This window comes from Leptodactylus fuscus, chromosome 2 (assembly GCF_031893055.1).
Source record: "Leptodactylus fuscus isolate aLepFus1 chromosome 2, aLepFus1.hap2, whole genome shotgun sequence".
NCBI classification, from domain to species: domain Eukaryota; kingdom Metazoa; phylum Chordata; class Amphibia; order Anura; family Leptodactylidae; genus Leptodactylus; species Leptodactylus fuscus.
Window position 1 is genome coordinate 228,750,984 of NC_134266.1, and position 16,697 is coordinate 228,767,680.

General features: G+C 46.5%; 1 protein-coding gene across 1 annotated transcript in view; it reads left to right on the forward strand.

Moving 5' to 3' along the window:
- The first annotated feature begins 1,216 nt into the window (after nt 1-1,216).
- FAIM2 (Fas apoptotic inhibitory molecule 2) overlaps nt 1,217-16,697 on the forward strand; it is a 55,745-nt gene continuing 40,264 nt past the window's right edge. The window contains exon 1 of the mRNA XM_075265760.1: nt 1,217-1,334. Coding sequence (XP_075121861.1) covers nt 1,320-1,334 — 15 coding nt within the window. The 5' untranslated portion in view covers nt 1,217-1,319. The remainder of the gene's footprint in view (nt 1,335-16,697) is intronic.

Sequence of the window (16,697 nt, forward strand, 5' to 3'; positions counted from 1 at the left end):
GATGAGGGGCACATTAAAAAGGGGGCAGGTGAGGGGGACAATAAAGTGAGGGGCCAGATGGGAGGGACATTGAACTGGGGGACCAGATGAGGGGGACATTAAACTGTGTGGCCAGATTAGGGGGGACATTAAATTTTGCTGGCCAAATGAGGGGGACATTAAACTATGGGGGAAGACAACTGGGGCATTAGACTGTTGGAACAGATGAGGCGGACAATAAACTGGGGGGACAGATGAGAGGGATATTAATTTGGGAGGTTATATGAAAGGGACATTAGACTGTGGGGCCAGATGAGGGGGAATATTAAACAGGGAGAGTCAGATAAGGGGGACATTACACTGAAGGTCAGATGGGGTGAAATTAAACTGGGGGGCCAAATGAGAGGGACATTAAACTGGGGGGCCAGATGGGGTGGGGGAATAAACTGTGTGAACAGACAGAGGGGAACATTAAACTAGGGGGACAGATGAGGAGGATAATAAACTGTGGGGACAGATGGAGGGAAAAATTAAACTGTGGAAGCACCAGTATGATGACTTTATAATGTGAAGGCAAATCATGTTAAGGTGACTGTAGGGGACTTATACTGTGTAGGGGAACAAAGACATATGGAAGGAAAAGGTTGAAGTCAAAAGTAGAAGTGGGTGACGCTAAATTTGCCACGGTGCGCAGCAAGCAGAAGCAGAATTGGTGACGGAATCGCTGAGCGGTCACCAAGTGCAGGTGTGAACCTATCCTTAGTCGGAAGAAAATCATATTAAAAATATACAGAATTTTATTATAAAATAAAATATTACCATATATGTCAAGCCACTTGTCTATTTTGTCAGTAGAAATTTTGTCACCCAGATTTTATACTGGCTACAAGAGGATATGGCTATCACAGTGATATTTTGTGGCATATTGCATTATTATTTCTATTATAATTTCTACTTTAGAATTTCTATTATTGTAAATATATTACTGTAGAAAATAATATTTTGCAACAAATCAAATTGTATCCCATCGTTTTAATTTCAGCAAAGCTGTAATAATGCTTTGCTAAATTATAGTCTTTGTATATAATTGTATAAATGCTCATTGCATTTCATTTTCATTTCAATAATTCACATATTCTTGTTCATGCTATTATTCATATGCAGTTCTAGCAATTGCTAGTGTTTTGTTGAAGCATGTGATTCAGTGCTCCCCCTCCTGGATTGTGGAGGATGGTACAGTCCTGCAGGCTGCTGGATGTTACTAGAATGTAAAGCCTCATTCCTGCTGGTCCAGAGCTGAGCTGAGGGTCCGGTGTTCAGAGAGAGCCCAGAGCAGCATCATGACCCAGGGAAAGGTAAGCGCTGCATCCCACTATCCCGGCTAACAAAGCCCTATACCTACACAGTGCATAGATCACTGATAGAATGTATTCAGCCTTCCATATATAGAACTGTATGCGTTACATAAGCCACTACATATCTGCTAATCCATAACATTCTGCCAAACTATAATTCATCTCTCTGCAGGATGAAGTTGCAAAACATCAGGTAATTCCATAGTAGTAAATATTGAAAATAATACAGCGACTGCTGCGAAAGGTAACTTAAGAGGCGCCAGATACATGAATTATTCAATATGTAGTCACTTCCAGAAGGTAAAACAAGCAGCTGGAGAGTGCAGCAATACTGCGTCACAAAAACTACTGAGCAGTCAAGTAGACAGACAGGGTACCCTGCTATTGTGGAGGCCTAAAATACACAGGAACAAGTGTTAACCCCTGAACTAGTTTATTAACCCTTATACTAAGTCCCATTTACACGAAACATGTTAAACTGAGTGTCGAGGAAGAAAATGATCTATCTATCTATCTATCTATCATCTATCTATCTATCTATCTATCTATCTATCTATCTATCTATCTAGGTATCCATCTATTATATCAATGTATTTGTCTGTCTATATATCTGTATGTTTGACTATCTACCTCTATCTATCCATCACATCTATTCATCCATGTAACCATCCATTACATCAATCTGTCTATCTATCTATCTATCTATCTATCTATCTATCTATCTATCTATCTATCTATCTATCTATGTGTATCTATTCATCAAAACTATCTATCTATCTATGTAATATCAATGTATTTGTCTGTTTATGTATCTGTATGTTTGGCTAGCTATCTCTATCTATCCATCACATCTATTTATCCATGTAACCATCCATTACATCAATCTGTCTGTCTATCTATCTATGTTCATCATAACTATCTATCTATCTATCTATCTATCTATCTATCTATCTATCTATCTATCGATTATATTAATATGACTTTGTATCTGTATGTCCCACTCTATCTATCTATCTATCTATCTATCTATCTATCTTTTTCTCTCTGTTTATATAACTATACCTATTATCTCATATCTATCTGTCTATTTTTTTCTTTCTGTTTACATATTCATCCTATCTATCTATCTATCTATCTATCTATCTATCTATCACATTAATCTATCTGACTATGTAGCTGTATGTCCCACTATCTTTCTATCTCTATCTATCTATCTATCTATCTATCTATCTATCTATCTATCTATCTATCTATCTATCTATCTATGTTTTTCTCTGTTTATATATCTACACCTATTATCTCATACCTATCTGTCTATTTCTCTATCCTTTTCTTTCTGTTTATATATTCATCCTATCTATCTATCTATCTATCTATCTATCTATCTATCTATCTATCTATCGATCTATCCATCCATCCATCCATCCATTCAACTGCCATCTCATATCTATCTATATCTAAATACCAGATATCTTGTCATAAACAATATCTCTTGTACAATGTCAAGTTTTACAATATGTCTAAAAAAAAGATACATTTTTGAGTCCTAGAGCAATGTGACACTAAAACATGAGAAAATGGGTCCTATCTAAAAATAAGTCATGAGTCACTGGGATGGGAGGGGGAAGATGGAGGGCTGATTAACCTAAATACAGGATTTTATGTGTACATCTGTAACGTTCTGCAATGTACTGTTTTACCCTGTGCGTAATGTATTAGAAATAGAGTACAATAAATGAGATTTATAGGAACCTGACACCTTGAAACTGCAGGTATCATGTTATAGAGCAGGAGGGGCTGGGCAGTATATATTGTTTTGGGGGAAGAACGTTCACTATTTTAGTTTTTAGCATCTTTGTATGTGCTTAGGAGTCCAGTGGATGGCCCTACCGTCCACTGGACTCCAAAGAAGAGCAGAGATTGTAGTCACTATGTTACAAGTTATACTGAATCTTTTCCCACAAAACCTATATATCAATCTGCTCAGCTCCTGGACTATATCTGTAAAATCTATTGATAGCTGTAAATATAGGACAAGAATACTATAAAAGGGGTTATCACATAGAATGAGCTTATGCTTCCAGAGGAGATTGTGATCAAATTGTTTTTTTGTCTATAGGGACAGCAACAATGGACATCTAGTATTATAAGGCAGTCATTTTGGTGAATGGTCATCCCTGTAAGGCTAGGTTCACATCTGCGTTGGAATCTCGGTACTCTGCCACACATTTTTCAGGTCCCCATGCGGACCTGAACGTTGGACAGACGAACGCTAGTGTGAAACTAGCGTAATATTGCACATGAATAGTCCAAGCTCATAAATTGCTTTTTCACTCTTTGTCCATTGAGAGGGAAGTTTGGAACGAGGACCCATCCTCTATAAATCTATAAGCCCTAACAGATTTATTATTAAAGCTACTATACTAATATTTAGAGATGAGCGAACACTAAAATGTTCGAGGTTCGAAATTCGATTCGAACAGCCGCTCAATGTTCGTGTGTTCGAACGGGTTTCGAACCCCATTATAGTCTATGGGGAACAGATACTCGTTAAGGGGGAAACCCAAATCCGTGTCTGGAGGGTCACCAAGTCCACTATGACACCCCAGGAAATGATGCCAACACCTCTGGAATGACACTGGGACAGCAGGGGAAGCATGTCTGGGGGCATCTAACACACCAAAGACCCTCTATTACCCCAACATCACAGCCTAACAACTACACACTTTACACACTCAATACCACCTCTCTGACAGTAGGAAAACACCTTGAAACATGTGTATTTGGCACTTGCAGTGAGGAGAGCTTGTCACCAGCAGTGAATTTGGCCCTTGTAGTAAGTTGAGGTTGGCACCAACATTTGTTTTGAAAATCAGGGTGGATTGAGCCTCTAACCAGCAGAGTTTGGGCAAATTCATGGTGGAGGGAGCCTCTAAACACCCCAGTTTGGGCAAATTCATGGTGGAGGGAGCCTCTAACCAGCCCAGTTTGGGCAAATTCATGGTGGAGGGAGCCTCTAAAAACCCCAGTTTGGGCAAATTCATGGTGGAGGGAGCCTCTAAAAACCCCAGTTTGGGCAAATTCATGGTGGAGGGAGCCTCTAACCAGCCCAGTGTGGGCAAATTCATGGTGGAGGGAGCCTCTAAAAAACCCAGTTTGGACCAATTCATGGTGGAGGGAGCCTCTAACCAGCCCAGTTTGGGCAAATTCATGGTGGAGGGAGCCTCTAAAAAACCCAGTTTGGACCAATTCATGGTGGAGGGAGCCTCTAACCAGCCCAGTTTGGGCAAATTCATGGTGGAGGGAGCCTCTAAAAAACCCAGTTTGGACCAATTCATGGTGGAGGGAGCCTCTAACCAGCCCAGTTTGGGCAAATTCATGGTGGAGGGAGCCTCTAAACAGCCCAGTTTGGGCAAATTCATGGTGGAGGGAGCCTCTAAACAGCCCAGTTTGGGCAAATTCATGGTGGAGGGAGCCTCTAACCAGCCCAGTTTGGACCAATTAATGGTGGAGGGAGCCTCTAACCAGCCCAGTTTGGGCAAATTCATGGTGGAGGGAGCCTCTAAACAGCCCAGTTTGGACCAATTCATGGTGGAGGGAGCCTCTAAAAAACCCAGTTTGGACCAATTCATGGTGGAGGAAGCCTCTAAACAGCCCAGTTTGGGCAAATTCATGGTGGAGGGAGCCTCTAACCAGCCCAGTTTGGACCAATTCATGGTGGAGGGAGCCTCTAACCAGCCCAGTTTGGGCAAATTCATGGTGGAGGGAGCCTCTAAACAGCCCAGTTTGGACCAATTCATGGTGGAGGGAGCCTCTAAAAAACCCAGTTTGGACCAATTCATGGTGGAGGGAGCCTCTAAACAGCCCAGTTTGGGCAAATTCATGGTGGAGGGAGCCTCTAACCAGCCCAGTTTGGACCAATTCATGGTGGAGGGAGCCTCTAACCAGCCCAGTTTGGGCAAATTCATGGTGGAGGGAGCCTCTAAACAGCCCAGTTTGGACCAATTCATGGTGGAGGGAGCCTCTAAAAAACCCAGTTTGGACCAATTCATGGTGGAGGGAGCCTCTAAACAGCCCAGTTTGGGCAAATTCATGGTGGAGGGAGCCTCTAACCAGCCCAGTTTGGACCAATTAATGGTGGAGGGAGCCTCTAAACAGCCAAGTTTGGACCAATTCATGGTGGAGGGAGCCTCTAAAAACCCCAGTTTGGACCAATTCATGGTGGAGGGAGCCTCTAACCAGCCCAGTTTGGGCAAATTCATGGTGGAGGGAGCCTCTAACCAGCCCAGTTTGGACCAATTAATGGTGGAGGGAGCCTCTAAACAGCCAAGTTTGGACCAATTCATGGTGGAGGGAGCCTCTAAAAACCCCAGTTTGGACCAATTCATGGTGGAGGGAGCCTCTAACCAGCCCAGTTTGGGCAAATTCATGGTGGAGGGAGCCTCTAAACAGCCCAGTTTGGGCACATTCATGGTGGAGGGAGCCTCTAACCAGCCCAGTTTGGACCAATTAATGGTGGAGGGAGCCGCTAAACAGCCCAGTTTGGACCAATTCATGGTGGAGGGAGCCTCTAACCAGCCCAGTTTGGACCAATTCATGGTGGAGGGAGCCTCTAACCAGCCCAGTTTGGGCAAATTCATGGTGGAGGGAGCCTCTAAACAGCCCAGTTTGGACCAATTCATGGTGGAGGGAGCCTCTAAAAAACCCAGTTTGGACCAATTCATGGTGGAGGGAGCCTCTAAACAGCCCAGTTTGGGCAAATTCATGGTGGAGGGAGCCTCTAACCAGCCCAGTTTGGACCAATTAATGGTGGAGGGAGCCTCTAAACAGCCAAGTTTGGACCAATTCATGGTGGAGGGAGCCTCTAAAAACCCCAGTTTGGACCAATTCATGGTGGAGGGAGCCTCTAACCAGCCCAGTTTGGGCAAATTCATGGTGGAGGGAGCCTCTAAACAGCCCAGTTTGGGCACATTCATGGTGGAGGGAGCCTCTAACCAGCCCAGTTTGGACCAATTAATGGTGGAGGGAGCCGCTAAACAGCCCAGTTTGGACCAATTCATGGTGGAGGGAGCCTCTAAAAACCCCAGTTTGGACCAATTCATGGTGGAGGGAGCCTCTAAAAAACCCAGTTTGGACCGATTCATGGTGGAGGGAGCCTCTAACCAGCCCAGTTTGGACCAATTAATGGTGGAGGGAGCCTCTAAACAGCCAAGTTTGGACCAATTCATGGTGGAGGGAGCCTCTAAAAACCCCAGTTTGGACCAATTCATGGTGGAGGGAGCCTCTAACCAGCCCAGTTTGGGCAAATTCATGGTGGAGGGAGCCTCTAAACAGCCCAGTTTGGGCACATTCATGGTGGAGGGAGCCTCTAACCAGCCCAGTTTGGACCAATTAATGGTGGAGGGAGCCGCTAAACAGCCCAATTTGGACCAATTCATGGTGGAGGGAGCCTCTAAAAACCCCAGTTTGGACCAATTCATGGTGGAGGGAGCCTCTAAAAAACCCAGTTTGGACCAATTCATGGTGGAGGGAGCCTCTAACCAGCCCAGTTTGGACCAATTAATGGTGGAGGGAGCCTCTAAACAGCCAAGTTTGGACCAATTCATGGTGGAGGGAGCCTCTAAACCCCCAGTTTGGACCAATTCATGGTGGAGGGAGCCTCTAACCAGCCCAGTTTGGGCAAATTCATGGTGGAGGGAGCCTCTAAACAGCCCAGTTTGGGCAAATTCATGGTGGAGGGAGCCTCTAACCAGCCCAGTTTGGACCAATTAATGGTGGAGGGAGCCTCTAAACAGCCAAGTTTGGACCAATTAATGGTGGAGGGAGCCGCTAAACAGCCCAGTTTGGACCAATTCATGGTGGAGGGAGCCTCTAAAAACCCCAGTTTGGACCAATTCATGGTGGAGGGAGCCTCTAAAAACCCCAGTTTGGACCAATTCATGGTGGAGGGAGCCTCTAAAAACCCCAGTTTGGACCAATTCATGGTGGAGGGAGCCTCTAACCAGCCCAGTTTGGGCAAATTCATGGTGGAGGGAGCCTCTAAAGAGCCCAGTTTGGGCACATTCATGGTGGAGGGAGCCTCTAACCAGCCCAGTTTGGACCAATTAATGGTGGAGGGAGCCGCTAAACAGCCCAGTTTGGACCAATTCATGGTGGAGGGAGCCTCTAAAAACCCCAGTTTGGACCAATTCATGGTGGAGGGAGCCTCTAAAAAACCCAGTTTGGACCGATTCATGGTGGAGGGAGCCTCTAACCAGCCCAGTTTGGACCAATTAATGGTGGAGGGAGCCTCTAAACAGCCAAGTTTGGACCAATTCATGGTGGAGGGAGCCTCTAAAAACCCCAGTTTGGACCAATTCATGGTGGAGGGAGCCTCTAACCAGCCCAGTTTGGGCAAATTCATGGTGGAGGGAGCCTCTAAACAGCCCAGTTTGGACCAATTCATGGTGGAGGGAGCCTCTAACCAGCCCAGTTTGGGCAAATTCATGGTGGAGGGAGCCTCTAAAAAACCCAGTTTGGACCAATTCATGGTGGAGGGAGCCTCTAACCAGCCCAGTTTGGGCAAATTCATGGTGGAGGGAGCCTCTAAACAGCCCAGTTTGGGCAAATTCATGGTGGAGGGAGCCTCTAACCAGCCCAGTTTGGACCAATTAATGGTGGAGGGAGCCGCTAAACAGCCCAGTTTGGGCAAATTCATGGTGGAGGGAGCCTCTAAACAGCCCAGTTTGGACCAATTCATGGTGGAGGGAGCCTCTAAAAAACCCAGTTTGGACCAATTCATGGTGGAGGGAGCCTCTAAACAGCCCAGTTTGGGCAAATTCATGGTGGAGGGAGCCTCTAACCAGCAGAGTTGTGGGAAAGCAGGGTGGAGGGAGCCTCTAACCAGCAGAGTTGGTGGAAATCAGGGTGGAGGGAGCCTCTAACCAGCAGAGTTGGGGGAAATCATGTTGGAGGGAGCCTAGTATTAGCAGAATTGTGCAACGCTTATGGTGGATGAGTATGAGGATGCGGAGGAATTGGAGAGGTTGAGTACAGACATGGAGTTTCATGTTGGGGTGCTTTACACAGGTGGGCACAAAAATGAAGGCTCTATCCAGTGGTGGTTCATTTTTATCAAAGTGAGCCGGTCGGCACTCTCAGCTGACAGACGGGTGCGCTTGTCAGTGATGATGCCACCGGCTGCACTGAACACCCTCTCAGATAGGACGCTGGCGGCAGGACAGGACAGCACCTCCAAGGCATATAGGGCAAGTTCAAGCCACAGGTCCAACTTCGACACCCAATACGTGTAGGGCGCAGAGGGGTCGGAGAGGACAGGGCTGTGGTCGGAAAGGTATTCCCGCAACATGCGCCTATACTTCTCACGCCTGGTGACACTAGGACCCTCCGTGGCGGCACTTTGGCGAGGGGGTGCCATCAAGGTGTCCCAGACCTTAGACAGTGTGCCCCTCGTTTGTGTGGACCGGTGAGAACTTGGTTGCCTACTGGAGGAACTGCCCTCCCTGCCGCCAACGTCACATGCTGGAAACATCTCCATCATATTCTGCACCAATTGCCTGTGGCAAGCATTGATGCGATTGGCCCTCCCCTCTACCGGAATAAAAGACGAGATGTTGTTTTTATACCGGGGGTCAAGGATAGCAAAGATCCAGTACTGGTTGTCCTCCATGATTTTGACAATACGCTTGTCGGTTGTAAAGCACCCCAACATGAACTCAGCCATGTCTGCCACAGTGTTAGTTGGCATGACTCCTCTGGCCCCACCGGAAAGTTCAATCTCCATTTCCTCCTCATCCTCCATGTCTACCCATCCGCGCTGCAACAATGGGACGATTCGAAGTTGCCCGGAAGCCTCCTGTATCACCATCACATCATCGGACAACTCTTCTTCCTCCTCCTCCTCCTCCTCCTCCTCCATTAAACGCAGTGAAGCGGACAGATGTGTGGACCTACTCTCCAGCTGTGACGGATCGGATGCTATCCCTAGCTCCTCTGTGTGATCTGAGTTATCCCTGATGTCAATCAGGGATTCTCTCAGAACACACAAGAGCGGGATTGTAAGGCTCACCATCGCATCCTCAGAGCTCACCCTCCTTGTGGACTCCTCAAAGACCCGTAGGATGTCACAAAGGTCTCTCATCCATGGCCACTCATGGATGTGAAACTGAGGCAGCTGACTTTGTGGCACCCTAGGGTTTTGTAGCTGGTATTCCATCAAAGGTCTCTGCTGCTCAACCACTCTATTCAACATCTGAAACGTTGAGTTCCAGCGTGTGGGGACGTCGCACAAAAGCCGGTGTTGTGGCACATGCAGGCGTTGCTGGAGAGATTTTAAGCTAGCAGCGGCTACTGTCGACTTGCGAAAGTGGGCGCACATGCGCCACACTTTCACCAGTAGCTCTGGAACATTGGGGTAGCTCTTTAGGAAACGTTGCACCACTAGGTTGAAGACGTGGGCCAGGCATGGAACATGTTGGAGTCCGGCAAGCTCCAGAGCTGCTACCAGGTTCCGGCCGTTATCACAAACGACCATGCCTGGGCCCAGGTGCAGCGGCTCAAACCATATTGCCGTCTCATCGAGGAGGGCATCCCTCACCTCGGAGGCAGTGTGCTGTCTGTCCCCCAAGCTGATCAGCTTCAGCACAGCCTGCTGACGTCTACCAACGCCAGTGCTGCAACGTTTCCAACTCGTAGCTGGGGTCAATCTAACAGCGGAGGAGGAGGCGGTGGCGGAGGAGGAGGCGGTGGCGGAGGAGGAGGCGATAGAGGAGGAGGAGGAGGGGGGTGTTCTTCTCGTGTCCCTGCCAGGAATGTTAGGCGGGGAGACGAGGTACACCGGGCCAGTTTGGGAAGCAGTTCCAGCCTCAACTACATTCACCCAGTGTGCCGTCAGTGAAATGTAGCGTCCCTGTCCGCATGCACTTGTCCACGCGTCGGTGGTCAAGTGGACCTTTGTGCAAAGCGCGGAACTAAGGGCCCGCCTGATGTTGAGTGACACGTGCTGGTGCAAGGCGGGGACGGCACACCGGGAGAAGTAGTGACGGCTAGGGACGGCATAGCGAGGTGCCGCAGTTGCCATCAGGTCCAGGAAGGCGGGAGTTTCAACAAGCCGGAACGCCAACATCTCCTGGGCCAGCAGTTTAGCGATGTTGGCGTTCAAGGCTTGCGCGTGTGGGTGGTTAGCAGTGTATTTCTGCCGCCGCTCCAATGTCTGAGAGATGGTGGGTTGTTGTAAAGAAACGCCTGATGGTGCCTTTGATGGTGCAGGAGAAGGAGATAAGACAGGACCAGGGGAGGATGAGGTAGAAGTCAACAAAGTGGCGGAGGCAGATGAAGTGGTGTCCTGGCTCGTCCTCTGGAGTGCATCGCCAGCACAGTCAGCAGTGGCAGTGGCAGAGGCAGTGGCAGAGGCAGTGGCAGTGGCGTGAACGGCAGGCGGCCTTTGTCCTGCCGTTGCTGCCTGCCACTGATTCCAGTGCTTGGATTCCAAATGACGGCGCATTGAAGTGGTGGACAGGTTGCTCTTCTCAGAGCCCCTAATCAATTTCGAGAGGCAAATTGTGCAGACAACACTATATCTGTCCTCGGCGCATTCCTTGAAAAAACTCCACACCTTCGAGAAACGTGCCCTCGAGGTGGGAGTTTTTCGGGGCTGGGTACGAACTGGAACATCTTGGGAGATTCCGGGTGTGGCCTGGCTTCGCCTAAGCTGCTGACCTCTGCCTCTGCCTCTAGCTACCCTTTTTGGTGCTGCACCTGCCTCAACATCCACACTACTTTCCCCGCTTGACATCCCCCCTGTCCAGGTCGGGTCAGTGTCCTCATCATCCACCACTTCCTCTTCCAACTCCTGTCTCATCTCCTCCTCCCGCACAATGCGCCGGTCAACTGGATGCCCTGACGGCAACTGCGTCACATCATCGTCGATGAGGGTGGGTTGCTGGTCATCCACCACCAAATCGAACGGAGATGGAGGAGACTCTAGTGTTTGAGCATCTGGACACAGATGCTCCTCTGTTAGGTTCGTGGAATCGTGACGTGGAGAGGCAGGTTGAGGGACAATGAAAGGAGCGGAGAACAGCTCTGGGGAGCAGGGACAGTTTGGGTTATTGTTCTGTAAAGCTTCGGAATTTTGGGAGGAAGGAAGACAAGACTGTTGGGTAATAGAAGGAGAGGAGGCAGAGTCTGACTGGCTGCTGGACAATGTGCTGTAAGCGTTCTCTGACAGCCATTGCAAGACCTGTTCCTGGTTCTCGGGCCTACTAAGGTTTGTACCCTGCAGTTTAGTTAATGTGGCAAGCAACCCTGGCACTGTGGAGTGGCGCAATGCTTGCTGCCCCACAGGAGTAGGCACGGGACGCCCTGTGGCTTCACTGCTACCTTGCTCCCCAGAACCATTCCCCCGACCTCGCCCACGGCCTCGTCCACGTCCCTTTCCGGGAGCCTTGCGCATTTTGAATTCCTAGTTAGAAATTGGCACTGTATACCAGTAGTAAAAATTGTGGGTGCACGTAACCCCAATATATTCTTTGAATTCCCAGTCAGACACTGGCACTATATGGCAGTAGCAAGAAATGAGGGTATTTGTATTCCCAATATATTCTTTGAATTCCCAGTCAGACAATGGCACTGTATACCAGTAGTAAAAATTGTGGGTGCACGTAACCCCAATATATTCTTTGAATTCCCAGTCAGACACTGGCACTATATGGCAGTAGCAAGAAATGAGGGTATTTGTATTCCCAATATATTCTTTGAATTCCCAGTCAGACAATGGCACTGTATACCAGTAGTAAAAATTGTGGGTGCACGTAACCCCAATATATTCTTTGAATTACCAGTCAGACACTGGCACTATATGGCAGTAGCAAGAAATGAGGGTATTTGTATTCCCAATATATTCTTTGAATTCCCAGTCAGACAATGGCACTGTATACCAGTAGTAAAAATTGTGGGTGCACGTAACCCCAATATATTCTTTGAATTCCCAGTCAGACACTGGCACTATATGGCAGTAGCAAGAAATGAGGGTATTTGTATTCCCAATATATTCTTTGAATTCCCAGTCAGACAATGGCACTGTATACCAGTAGTAAAAATTGTGGGTGCACGTAACCCCAATATATTCTTTGAATTACCAGTCAGAAACTGGCACTATATGGCAGTAGCAAGAAATGAGGGTATTTGTATTCCCAATATATTCTTTGAATTCCCAGTCAGACACTGGCACTATATGGCAGTAGCAAGAAATGAGGGTATTTGTATTCCCAATATATTCTTTGAATTCCCAGTCAGACAATGGCACTGTATACCAGTAGTAAAAATTGTGGGTGCACGTAACCCCAATATATTCTTTGAATTACCAGTCAGAAACTGGCACTATATGGCAGTAGCAAGAAATGAGGGTATTTATAACCCCAATATATTCTTTGAATTCCCAGTCAGACAATGGCACTGTATACCAGTAGTAAAAATTGTGGGTGCACGTAACCCCAATATATTCTTTGAATTCCCAGTCAGACACTGGCACTATATGGCAGTAGCAAGAAATGAGGGTATTTGTATTCCCAATATACTCTTTGAATTCCCAGTCAGACAATGGCACTGTATACCAGTAGTAAAAATTGTGGGTGCACGTAACCACAATATATTCTTTGAATTACCAGTCAGAAACTGGCACTATATGGCAGTAGCAAGAAATGAGGGTATTTATAACCCCAATATATTCTTTGAATTCCCAGTCAGACAATGGCACTGTATACCAGTAGTAAAAATTGTGGGTGCACGTAACCCCAATATATTCTTTGAATTCCCAGTCAGACACTGGCACTATATGGCAGTAGCAAGAAATGAGGGTATTTGTATTCCCAATATATTCTTTGAATTCCCAGTCAGACAATGGCACTGTATACCAGTAGTAAAAATTGTGGGTGCACGTAACCCCAATATATTCTTTGAATTACCAGTCAGAAACTGGCACTATATGGCAGTAGCAAGAAATGAGGGTATTTATAACCCCAATATATTCTTTGAATTCCCAGTCAGACAATGGCACTGTATACCAGTAGTAAAAATTGTGGGTGCACGTAACCCCAATATATTCTTTGAATTCCCAGTCAGACACTGGCACTATATGGCAGTAGCAAGAAATGAGGGTATTTGTATTCCCAATATATTCTTTGAATTCCCAGTCAGACAATGGCACTGTATACCAGTAGTAAAAATTGTGGGTGCACGTAACCCCAATATATTCTTTGAATTCCCAGTCAGACACTGGCACTATATGGCAGTAGCAAGAAATGAGGGTATTTGTATTCCCAATATATTCTTTGAATTCCCAGTCAGACAATGGCACTGTATACCAGTAGTAAAAATTGTGGGTGCACGTAACCCCAATATATTCTTTGAATTCCCAGTCAGACACTGGCACTATATGGCAGTAGCAAGAAATGAGGGTATTTGTATTCCCAATATATTCTTTGAATTCCCAGTCAGACAATGGCACTGTATACCAGTAGTAAAAATTGTGGGTGCACGTAACCCCAATATATTCTTTGAATTACCAGTCAGACACTGGCACTATATGGCAGTAGCAAGAAATGAGGGTATTTGTATTCCCAATATATTCTTTGAATTCCCAGTCAGACAATGGCACTGTATACCAGTAGTAAAAATTGTGGGTGTATATAGCCCCAATTCTATTGCTAGGGGACTTGCAGGGTATTTCTGGGGTGAAGGTGGGGGGGCACACCGTTGGAACGGGTATCGGGGTATATATCGGGTATACGGGAATACACTGACAGTGTATTCCATTCAGGATCCTGGGAAAGCTGGGTTGCGGCGATTGAGCCCGTCAGTGCCACGTTACACTGACAAGCTTCTCCCTGGAATTTAGCTCTTACAAGAGCTGTTGGTTGTCTTCTCCTTCCTATCCTAGCCTGTCCCTGCCTACCCAGAATCTAAGCCCTAGCTAGCTGGACGGAAACCTCCGTCCTCGGTGAATTGCAAGCTCAGAATGACGCGAACCTGGGCGGCGCTGTTCTTTTAAATTAGAGGTCACATGTTTTCGGCAGCCAATGGGTTTTGCCTACTTTTCTCAACGTCACCGGTGTCGTAGTTCCTGTCCCACCTACCCTGCGCTGTTATTGGAGCAAAAAAGGCGCCAGGGAAGGTGGGAGGGGAATCGAGTAATGGCGCACTTTACCACGCGGTGTTCGATTCGATTCGAACATGCCGAACAGCCTAATATCCGATCGAACATGAGTTCGATAGAACACTGTTCGCTCATCTCTACTAATATTCTCAAACCCAATAACCCTATTATGGATCACTAGGGCTGGGTGATTAAAGGGGTTCTCTGAGAATAGATCAAAAAATAAAAACATATTAAAAAATGTCAGGGAGCCTTCACATGGAGTAAACGCTCCGCTCATTCTGAATGTAAACTCGTTCAGAATGAGCGGCATTAAAATAGATCCCATTGATTTCTTTGGGTGCCGGCATACGCGCGTATCACATCGAAAGCATTAGGTAAAAAAGCCTCCCATTGATTTCAATCGGTAGCGCGTGTATGCCGGCACCCATAGAAATCTATGGGATCTATTTTAATGCCGCTCATTCTGAACGAGTTTACATTCAGAATGAGCGGAGCGTTTACTCCGTGTGAAGGTTCCCTTAGTGTATCAGCCCTGATACCTACCCTGCATTCTTTCAGTAAATTGGTTTTGGCTCTTGAGGTACGATTGTATAAAAAAATGACTGCCACTGCTCTACTCTATGTAAAACCTTCCCTGGCTGTTTCCTGCTGCTGGAGGAGAGAGCATGAAGTCAACCATTAACACTGTCAACTTCACAGGATTTCTAAAGAAATAACCATATCTGCACTAACACCAAAGGATGGTGGAGCTAAAAAAAGAGGTGTACTGCTCCACCATATCGCACTCCTGACTCCACCAGGCTCTTCCACCAACTCTGCCCTCTTTCCTCTAGCAGCAGGGAACCTGTCCAGGATGGGTTTACATACAGAAGAGCAAAGGTGCTGTGCTATTAGGAAAAAAAGTTTCAGTTTTTTTGCAACTTTTTCTCCCTTGTTAAATTCATAGTGCTACAAAAGTCTCAGAGTATCCTAAAGCACTTTGACAAACACTCTCATGTCAGATGATTATTTATGTAGCGATACACATGAGATGTGCGGCTGACAAATTGTAAACTCTATGGGGATAAAAAATAATAATGATCATCGTCCATCCCATATCATAGTGATACCTATGGCTTGTTTAGCACAAAAAAAAAAAACTGAGATGTGCTGACCAAATACACATATGTACCTAAGCTGTTTACTGAATGCCAGGGGTCACATCAAGCCTCACATGACCAATGCCATGTTTAGACCCATTAGATAAACCCCATGGATGCATTAAACACGACTTATCCATTGGATATACCATTCTATTGGGAAGATAAGGGTCAGCACGGATATAATTCATGTATACAAGCAGAATTTTAAATACAAGTATATTAGAAAATTGTACGATATTCTATTCTGTACAGAAATAAATAAAAAAACCAAAAATTTAAATATCCCATAAGTTAGGAAAATAATCAAGATATTTATTTTAAAGGGATTCTACCATTGAAATGAATTTTGGCGATCACACGTCGGAATAGCCTTTAGAAAGGCTATTCGTCTCTTGCCTTTAGATGTGGTCTCCGCTGCGCGGTTCCTTAGAAATACCGGTTTTTACCGGTATGCAAATTAGTTCTCTTGCAGCAATGGGGGCGGGCCCCAGGACTGAAAATGCGATGGGTGCGTCCCCACTTCTGCTCGAAAACACGCTTCAGCGACGCCTCTATCTTCGGCTGGATCCTTCCCTTCTTTTGTCGTCTTCCTTTGCGTCACCTTCGACACCTGCATAGTTGGCTCTGCCAGTGAGACACCAGCAGAGCTGAGTGCGCATGCCGGCCGGCAGCCATTTTTGGGAGGCCGCTCCTGTATTGAACTACAAGAGCAAGAGCGGCCTCTCAAAAATGGCCGCTGGCCGGCATGCGCACTCGGCTCTGCTGGTGACTCACTGGCAGAGCCAACTGCGCAGGTGTCGGAGGTGACGCAAAGATAGACGACGAAAGAAGGGGAGGATCCAGCTGAAGATAGAGGCGTTGCTGGAGCGTGTTTTCGAGCAGCAGTGGGGACGACCCCATCACATTTTCAGCGCTGGGGCCCGCCCCCATCGCATTTTCACCGCTGGGGCCCGCCCCCATCTCTGCGAGAGAACTAATTGATCGCATTAAAAAGCGGTGAGCAGTGAAACCACATAGAACCCATACACTATAATGGGGTCCATATGTTTTCATAATAATGATTAT